Source organism: Symphodus melops, assembly GCF_947650265.1.
Source record: "Symphodus melops genome assembly, chromosome: 14".
NCBI classification, from domain to species: domain Eukaryota; kingdom Metazoa; phylum Chordata; class Actinopteri; order Labriformes; family Labridae; genus Symphodus; species Symphodus melops.
Genome location: NC_136704.1, coordinates 22341052 through 22350514, shown reverse-complemented (window position 1 = coordinate 22350514; position 9463 = coordinate 22341052). Strand labels below are relative to the sequence as shown.

The 9463-nt window shown below is 42.9% G+C and overlaps 1 protein-coding gene across 3 annotated transcripts; it reads right to left on the bottom strand.

Annotated features, from left to right (window-relative positions):
• Positions 1 to 1970: 1970 nt before the first annotated feature.
• LOC306834753 (inositol monophosphatase 1-like) lies at positions 1971 to 9430 on the bottom strand. Of its 3 annotated transcripts, none has more exons than XM_079360903.1 (9): positions 9336 to 9430; positions 9000 to 9102; positions 7257 to 7390; positions 6583 to 6687; positions 6295 to 6340; positions 6055 to 6163; positions 5728 to 5836; positions 4820 to 4971; positions 1971 to 3280 (listed from the first exon to the last, which is right to left on the bottom strand). In XM_079360903.1, the coding sequence occupies exons 2-9, from the start codon at positions 9060 to 9062 to the stop codon at positions 3162 to 3164; spliced, it is 837 nt and encodes a 278-aa protein (XP_079217029.1). In that variant the 5' UTR covers positions 9063 to 9102; positions 9336 to 9430; the 3' UTR covers positions 1971 to 3161. The 3 variants fall into 3 exon arrangements, with proteins under 3 accessions (XP_079217029.1, XP_079217031.1, XP_079217030.1); XM_079360905.1 differs by having other exon boundaries at positions 9356 to 9429; XM_079360904.1 differs by having other exon boundaries at positions 9326 to 9377.
• Between the last annotated feature and the right edge of the window lie 33 nt (positions 9431 to 9463).

The window sequence follows — 9463 nt, the reverse complement described above, 5'->3', positions numbered from 1 at the left end:
CTTTAAAGTTCTGTGACAGGTAGTAATGCTGATTTTAAAGTGGGACATTTTCCAGAAAATTAGCTGCAAGGTCTTTTAAGGTTGTGCTTATAGATCCTGTATATCAGGTTCTGTTTAAGTCAACAGATGCAAATGAAAATGCTCCCCATACCTGTTTAACTCCGCAGAGACATCCTGCGGCTAAGCTGGAGGGGCGGACACTGCTGGAAAATTCCATTATGCTACAGCTAACAGCTCAGTTTAGCATGTTATAGCACCTTGGTGGGACGGGTCGTCAGCTCATACTGTCCCAAACGTTAGCGGCTTACGATTCACGTGCTCACAGTGTAAAGCCCAGACAGTCAGGACTGCTGTTGCCATCCAAACACCCAGTAAGCTCCATTAGCATGCAGGGTAAAATGCTCGATTCAGGAAGTGACAGGTGAATCTTCATCCATGTTTTTTCTCAGTCTATGCCGGGGTATTTCACCAGACACCAAGTATGTCATGGTGGCATTAAAGGGAAGGTTAAAGGATCACAAACCGAAGGGCGTTTGATTTTAAGCGTGAATCCAAACTTCATAACAAAGCATCCAATAGCTTATTATTTGACTTTGGAGCAATGTAGTCGACCATGTCATATTGCTAAACCGCACTGGTAGCATCGTTAATTGACATAATTGCAAAGCAAAATCATATGACAGGCAGATCACACAAAGGCATGTTGAGTTATGGAGACTAATCTGAACGAGTAACTGAAGCAGAGACGACAGAGCCGACCTCTATGGTCATGTTTTTGGGGATTTGGCAGGAAGACAGCTCTGCCAGCTTTCCAAAGAACAATGGTTGGTTCTTCCTTTAGAATTAAACAGGACATGCAGTAAAGAGAAGCAGGTGTTGGACGACTTTGAATTTAAAAGCTTCATGAAAATATGAAAAATACAACGATATGTAGCCAATAGATAAAATGAGCAGCTGTTGGTTTAAAGTTGACCAGAGTGGACTTTCTTCTGTCTGACTTTGGAAACCTTTTTCCAGCAGTGGGGATAACGTCTAAACCCCCTGCTGCAGACTAATACAGACCATTGATTTCTGTGGAGGGGGCACACAGCAGTTGAAGACCTGGGTTTGCTCAAGTTAAGTGTTTTAAAACCATTTTTTTTTAGCCATCAGCAAACACCAGCGAGAAAACAAACTGTGGGCTACTTCACAGAGCACACAGAGTCCAGGGGAGGGCGCGTCCATCGCTCTGCATGTTCAGTAACTTCAGCACTGAGTGAAAGGGCAGGGGAAATGCAGCAGAGACTTTTACATGGTGTAATGGTTATGAATGCTTTTATATCTCTACTAAATCACTACAGCAGCACTAACCCCCACCCACCCCCCCTCTGTGTTTTATGGAGCCTTATTTTTCTGTTTATTTGGTTTCCTTGTTGCCACAAGAGACACTTTTCAGTCTCCATATTCTTACTTTACAGATTTTTTTACAAAGACAGAAGATAGTTTGTCACTTTTTCTGTTCCGCATATCAAACAAAGACATTTATTTGTGTTGGGAGCACACGCCTGATTCATGATGTCCCTATAGTAGGACGGTGCTAAAGAGCAGAGCTGGAGATTTTATATTCTCCGATGTCGGTCTAGACCTAATCAGATTTCCAAACAGGTGGTGGAGTAACAGCTTTGTTTTTCTCACACTGAAGGGGTAACATTTTGCAGCAATATTGCAATAACATAGCATGACAAGGGAGCAGTGTTGGCACACTTGTTTGTTTCTTAATTTTCTTGTGTATGTTGTTGTGGCTGATTTATCTGCAGATTTCACACGTCAGAAACAACCACTAGATTGTATCAGTTCCGTCTGTTTTACCCTCCACATCTATTCACACGCTTCACTTGTTGTCTATATCTGTCCTAAGTTGTCACATGCATGCATACTGTTGTTGTCTATAGAGGGTTTAGAAAGAAGCTGAGAAGCAGAAGGAGATGATAAGTGACGTTTTATTTGCAGCATTTATATGACAAAAACTCTTTTTAGTTATACAGTACTTGTTTTACATCAAATACAATGCAAACTCCTGAAAGGCATTAAAACATATTTCTAGACTGTGAAGACAAATATTCCTATAAATAATTTAATAATAGTAATAATTTATCCCAGATATCCGACATGGATTATCCCACGAGAAAGATGAATGAGTGCTCAAAGTATTTAAAGGTCACATATTATGCAAAATAGACTTTAACAACAGAATCAGAATTGTTTTTTATTGCCAAGAATATTTACATATACAGGGAATTTGTCTTGGTGTATTGGTGCGAAAACAGTTAAAAAATGCTAAAATAGCAAGTACTTAAATAAAAATAGAACATGTGACATGTTTCTCTAATGCTAATGTGTGTTAAAAAAAAAACATGTTTCGTGTATATAAAGTCCATCCTCTCCGTGCTGCACTTTTTAGAAAATGTATGCTTAAACCCAACGTTAGGAGATTTTCCCGTCATGACATCACAAAGGGCAGTAGCCCCTCCTCCAGGTGGGTGACACTCCCACAGCTGGGTGTTTGTTCTGCCCTCTGAGTCTGCCGAATTCTCACCATAAACATGAAGCGAGAAAGCCCGAGCACTCCCAGAGAGGGGGCGTGGTCAGACACAGCTCATTTACATATTTAAAGCTACAGACACAGAAACAGCCTGTTCTGAGCAGGGCGGAAATAGAGAGGTTTACAGACTTTACAGAGTGGATGTAAAACAACACACACAAATGTTTCGGGGAGCTCTGAGACTTCTTTTAACTTGTTGAAAAGGAGAATAATATGTGACCTTTAACTTAAATAAATTAAAACCAATTAAAACCACATTTACTTCATTTTCTGACTACATGAATAAATACAGACAACATAAGAAACTATTAATTTAAAACAAGTGCATTCAGACACAGACAGTAATCATGTTTTGACGTCACGAATGTCGAAATAAGAAATGTTAGTGAGTGTGCAGCAGAAAGACAGCAAACAGTCTGGAGTGCTGTGTCAATAACAAAACCCGCTTTGCTGTTCTTCAGAGGTACTTTTATCGTTTTGGTTCTTAAGGCAAAGACGCGATCACGACTCGTTGTATGCAAAACAGTTGTGTGTTTAAAAACCTGTTCAGTCTGCCGAGAGGACGATGATGGGGAATTTATTAGCCATCTGTGTCGTCCCTGCCGACGTCAAACTCCGTGATCTCCTTGACGATGCGTTCTGCTATCACTCTGCTGCTGGCGACGATCAGCCTGCGAGACATCAGATCGAATGGTCCACCTGGAACACAGAGAAAATAATAAGTAATCCCGAAATCTGTTTGTTTTTTTATGAGGTTATGTTGGTACAAGACTTTAAAGTTATCTTGTCACCGTGTGCTGTAAAAACATGAAAGATAGAGCAGTATCAGACGATACAGGCTGAAAGCTCTTCTTCTCTTTCTTTGTATAATTCATACACATGCACTGCTAGACGTTCTTGTTTAACAGGATATTCTTCTTATATTGATAAAAACCTGTACATTTCTGCAGGCTTGAAACCACAGTGAAGACAATAAGGCATGTGATGGAGCCATTGGAGAGTCACTTCGCTTCACACATCACCCCTGTTGGTATGCATAAACAACATCCCTGAGTAACCAGGTTATGTAAGGACAATATATTATTCAGTGCGATTCAAAGAGTTCCTACACTCCTGAGTAATAATATTTGATGTATGGCTTGTCAAAGGTGTAATAAAACAATACTGGTCACAATGGCAAAGGCAGCGAACGCTCCCCTCCATAAATCTGCTTTAGACTCCCTCTCATTTTGAGAGATGGTTGTGTTTGCGTGAACAAATGCTAAATACTAAGTAAGTCACCGAGGGATGAACATCAGCATCATGATCCCACTCGTATCCAAAAGTTACAGCTCAGATCAGTGAGTGAGACCCTTCCTCCCCGGGGGATGCAGCGAATTCGCCTCATACGACCCTCTGACGTTGCAACAGAAGACGAAGACAGACGCTCCGAGTCCTCGATGTGCGCTCTCTTATTAGGGCGGTGTAATTAATTGCAATGTCAGCTTCTGGTAAAAACGAGCATTCGTAATAAACGCGAAGCAAAAGTCTACATTTTATCCCGCGGAATAGGAAAACATGCATTACTGTCTCACATTTAGAAGGCTCAGGACGTTTCCCCCGAGCCAATGACAGGACACAGGTGAGTTTAGCGATTGGATGTTTTATATGACGGACGTGGACGCAGTGGCAAAGAAGAGGGGGGGGGGGGGGGGGGCAAACACTGGTGGTTAGCTTGTGCTAGCCATGCAGGAGCACACCCTACGACCTGCTGTGAGCGTGTGTCTGCGGGCGGTGAACTCAGGAGGAGGGGCCCGAGTTTGAAAGTAGTGTTTACAAGCTGCAACGAGACAAAAAAACTTCTTGATTTATTTTTGGATTCAGGAGAAACGTGTTCCTAAAACGTCGTAGGTGGACATGTAAACTGTGAGTCGTCTCTAATGCACGCTCTTCTCACCTCGTGCACACCTTGTCACAGCTGTTAATAACATGTGTTAATAACTCCGCTGCGTCCCTTTTCCAGCACAAAGACACTACCTGCCCTGCTGTGACATGTGAGAGATCACACGGAGGGACAAAAGACGCTGACAATGACAATTAGAAACGATGCATAAAGAGCAAGAGCCTCCGTTGTTTGTGCTGCGGGATCAGAAGGCAGCTGTGCATCCGTTTGCTTCAGCATCTTCTCCACCGACCTGTGCATCAGCAGCCTCTGAACAGTCGGGCGTTGTGAACCTTGTGTCTTTGTCCGTGACTCACCTGAGATGTCCATGATAACCCCTCTAGCCTCAGTGACGACGGCTGCTCCTCCGGCCATGTCCCAGCAGTGGATGCCCATGTGGTAGTAAGCGTCAGCCGACCCGCACGCTACCAGACACATGTTGACAGCTGCACTGCCCGGGGAGCGGATCCTGTGGAGGGAAAGCAGGTGACTTCACCTCCTGTGATAAGAGGAAGCGTGGGGAGGAAACAGAGGGGTGTGGCATGCTAAAGAAACAATCATGCACATGTGTCTGTAACTGTAAGGATGAAGGCATTGCATGGTCGCAGAGAAACTCCGGATAAAAATCATGAAGCACTGACACAGGAAGGAAACGGTTAAGAACGTTGATTACTTTTGAAATCAGACACAAAAAGCTTCTCCTCGTCTCCGTGCTCCTCTCTGCAGACGGTGAAGCGATAAATCCAGGACAGGTAACACGCCACATGATCGCTGGGTGGACGGCCTGCCTGAACGCTACCCTCCGCATCCTTCCTCCTGCTTCTTATCCCATCTACAACTATCCCATCTTCAAGACCAAAACCGAGTTCCAGTAGATGACTCTTCATCATGAGCCTGAAGATTTCGGCCTATTAGAAAGGTTTCTTTCCTCTTTGTTTAATGTTGTGAGATAACACGGAGCCATACGAATAAAAACGGATTGATTCATTAAAGTAGCAATAAGCTACCTGAACACACGAAACAGGGTCTGTGCGGCATTACTGCAACCACAACACGTTTCCTGCGACTGTTTTTCTCACAGCATCATTTTGTTTGACTGAAAAGCAGAATCAGGAAACCTCAAACACAGACTCCAGTTTGTGATCCGTTGACTCTCTGACGTTTCTAACAACAGGACTCACGTCATCGGTCAGGACTGACAGCATTTGCATGTCTGGATATTTACCCGTGGACAGGGAGGGATATGATGGCCTTCATGTTGGCCATCATTGTTTTGAAATGCTCCGGATTTTTCTTGAAGCCCATTTCGGTCACAACCAGAGACTGGTGAATATCTGGGTGAAAAAAACAAACAAAAACAGAGATTTACATCTTCAACCTTACTCAGCGAATAAAAAGCTGTCGTTCCTCTAAAAACACACAATCACGTTCTCAGGTGTACAACTCCAGAGCTGTGAGCGCATGCAGAGACTGTTGCTGTGACACTGCTGCCACCTAGTGGAGCTTGTTAAAAGCTGCAACGTTAAAGCTTGATGAGTTCATCCATCTCCACCTTCCTGTCCGGACACTTGGATGGGGACTCCGTTGCAGAAAGCTCCTTTTCCTTTCCGTGCTGTGTACATCTTATCCTCGATGCAGCTGTAGACGATACCAAACTCAATCTGAGGGAAAGAAGACGCACAGACAACAGCATCATGAAAATATAAATCACACTCTTCTACTTATCAGAAATCCATTAATGTCCTATCAGGAAGATGTCACCAGAAAGAAAAACAAACAAGTTAAGACGTACCTCTTTCTTCACGGTGAAGCCGATGGATACAGACACAAAGGGGAACCTGCATAGAAGACATTAACAAGAAGCAAGCGTTCACTTAATGAAGTCCCTCTTGGTTTCAGCTCACAAGAATCGTTTTCTATTATCGGTTCAGTTTCATCTAATTATCACTGACACGGAGGACAATCCAAGAGAGGACCTAATTAAAAGATAAAAATAGAGAAGGAGCGACGAGGATCAAACGGAGGCGGCGCAGTGTCAGGCTCCTCAGCGCTCGGCACAGAGGATCAGAACCGGCCGTACCTGTGAACGAAGTTGGTGGTGCCGTCGATCGGGTCGATGATCCAGGTCGGACTGTCGGTGAGTACGCTCGGTGCCCCCGCTGCCACAGACTCCTCGCCTATGAAACTGAAAGAAAAATTCAGGCTGTCAAACAATGAAATGTTTTAAATTGTGGATAGTCCGTACACTTTATTGGTTCACTGAGATTTGAAATTCATAACACAAATTATTAAGCATTTAAAATACTTCTTGAAATGCTTTTATTTTGGATTTTGCACCGTCTTAAGCTAAGGGTGCTTTATTTTTTATTTGGATACAAATGGAAAAGTGCTTTTATTTTTAAAGGAATTATGAGGAACTTCCTGCAGACCAAGGTTGCAACATTAACTTAAGAACAGAAAATGAACTCGTTTAAATGAAAACAGCTCATCATCAGGATCATCAGGATTTAAGGATGTTGGCTAGAGCGCTGCACGGACCACTTCAGACACTAAGACTGTGATCCTGCTTGAAATCAAAACACAGAAAAATGATCCAAATTGCACTCAAATTAAACCGTACATTTCAAATCAAACATGTAAGGTAGCATGAAGACAAAGAAGAAACTTTGAGCGTCTCCTTTATTCGTGTCCTCATGTACGACCACGTCAAACAGCCGACACGCCACCTCTCGTCCTTCTCTGCCGGTCAAGTACCTGTGAGCGGGGTACTTCTCCTTGATGGACGAGATAATGAGCTGCTCCACTTTCTGGTCCGTCTCGGTCACCAGGTCAAGCGGCGAGCTCTTGTGCATGACGGCGATGTCCTTCTGGAGGGCCTCGCGGATCATCTGGCAGAAAGTCAAACAATGATGAAAACTCAACGAGGGGATTTTTTTTTTTTTTGGATGACTGACGACATCTGCTACTTTTAGTACAGGCCCTGATGTGGGGTGTGTCATACTCGCTCAATACAAAATGTAACATTTTGAACATTTCATTCGTTTTTTTTAAATTTCCAGATGGTCTACAAAATAATACACAAAGTCTTGCACTCCCCTCTGAGATCTTTGGGGCGCAGCAACCAACGCACTGAACTCTTACTTTCCACAGAAGTCACGTCCATGCACGTGTGGGGGATAATGATTTCAAACATGAATATCGTTTATTTTCCTTCCCACATCCAATAAATTGTCCCTGAAAGAAGAACAGGATGGACCTCACTGAACATACACTGATGGACTCATATGACCCCCCCCCCACGACGACCATATTTGGTCAATTTTCCAGACCATGAAAACATCTTCATCCTCCGTCTGAACTTCTTAAGTATCCATGCAGCACCTGGAGGTCAGACTGATTTATGACCCAGACTACATTATAAACAGTGTTTTACTTCGAGACGTTTATGACAAAAAAAATATATAAGAAAAGTTAGTGTTAAATAGTTTATACAATCACAGATTGTTTCTTTAACACTTATTTGATCTAACACGTTCATGTGCTGTGTCTGAAGTGTTTCAGCCTCTGGCTCCGTGTGTTTGAAGTACAATTATTTTACTCCTCAGCTGTGGATTGTCTGTGTGTCTGTATTTTTTTCAATTTCAATTTCAACTTTATTTGTAAAGGCACCATGTGCAATTAAAACATACATGTAACCATTTGATGCAATGCGCCAGAGTTAGCCATGGGCTAATTTATATCTGCAGTCTCTTAGCAGGTAACAAAACAACACATATAGAAACATCCGTCACTCTGATTCGTCTTTTTTAGTGCCAGATCAAGACACCAACCAGCAGGCTGAGGCCGACAGAAGCATATCACGCGATGATGTGGAGTTTGCTCAGCAGTCCTTTCGTTTAACTGTGTGTGTGTGTGTGTATGTGTTACAGATTTGTTAATCTTCCTGTCGATGAACAGGGTGTGTGTTGTTTGTGTTGCAGGACTCTTCAGACTGCTGAGCTGTGACTTATGCACACACTCTCTCCAGTTCTATGTTGGTCGAGCCTGAGGCTGCTCTTTAGTGTATCTGTTGTGACTTTAATATCCGCTGCAGGTCTGATTTCCTTCGGGATGATAATTAAGTTGAAGAGGAAGTCAAACTCGGTCCATGCTCGCCTGTCGTGCCCTTTATGGTTTATTATTGTCCTAAAAGAAAATGACTAGGTGTTAACTTTAAAGTGCATTTTTGCAGGAGTTTGTCTACGATTACACTGAAGAAGGAAATGCATCATTACGCTGATTGTTATTGCATGTTTTAGTCCACAAAAGAGGGTTTGACGATCACATAGATTTCTCATCGATATAGATTGCTTGCACAGGTTTCTCACTGGTTTCTCTCTGTTCTGCCGTGATGTGTTTATCTCCTTTATGTTGGCTCAGTAGGCTTTAAAAACTGAATTGCATCCTTCTGGGTTTGAATAAAGTTGTCTGAATGTGAATCTGAACATGGTTCATTACCTTTCCAGCCTCCTTGGTGACCTCCACACAGAAGTCCATGCACTCCTGCCAGGGGTCGCTCATCGTGACAGGTGGGTGTTATTCACACACAGGTTATAGGGACCTGTTGGAGGAAAAAAAAAAAAAACTCTAAAAAGCCACAATGATGTTTCTGCTAAGAAACAACCGTGTTAGCTAAATTAGCTCCTATGCTAGTATGAAGTATTTAACAGGCAACACGTATAATAACAACTACGGCTGCAAACACATATTAGCAGTTCTGTCAGAAAGCTTTCTAAATAATTTAATGTCAAAGCTGCAAAAAGCTACAGTTACGTTTGAATCACTTTGAATTACCGTAAACTATTTACGCCCACCTCCGGTTCAGCTCGCTGTGTTGACTTGACTCTTTGCTATCAGAGTAGGCGGGGCTAAAGAAATCTCTCGCTCGTGATTGGTTAGAAAAAAAGCCCACCGGCGTTGCC

Excerpts from the sequence above, each read along its gene's own strand:
- LOC306834753 (XM_079360903.1), bottom strand. The coding sequence starts at position 9,062 with ATGAGCGACCCCTGGCAGGAGTGCATGGACTTCTGTGTGGAGGTCACC. Across the intron at positions 4,972-5,727 it reads ATATCCCTCCCTGTCCACGG|GATCCGCTCCCCGGGCAGTG; the intron begins GTAAATATCCAG and ends TTCCCTCCACAG. Across the intron at positions 3,281-4,819 it reads GGTTATCATGGACATCTCAG|GTGGACCATTCGATCTGATG; the intron begins GTGAGTCACGGA and ends TCTGTGTTCCAG.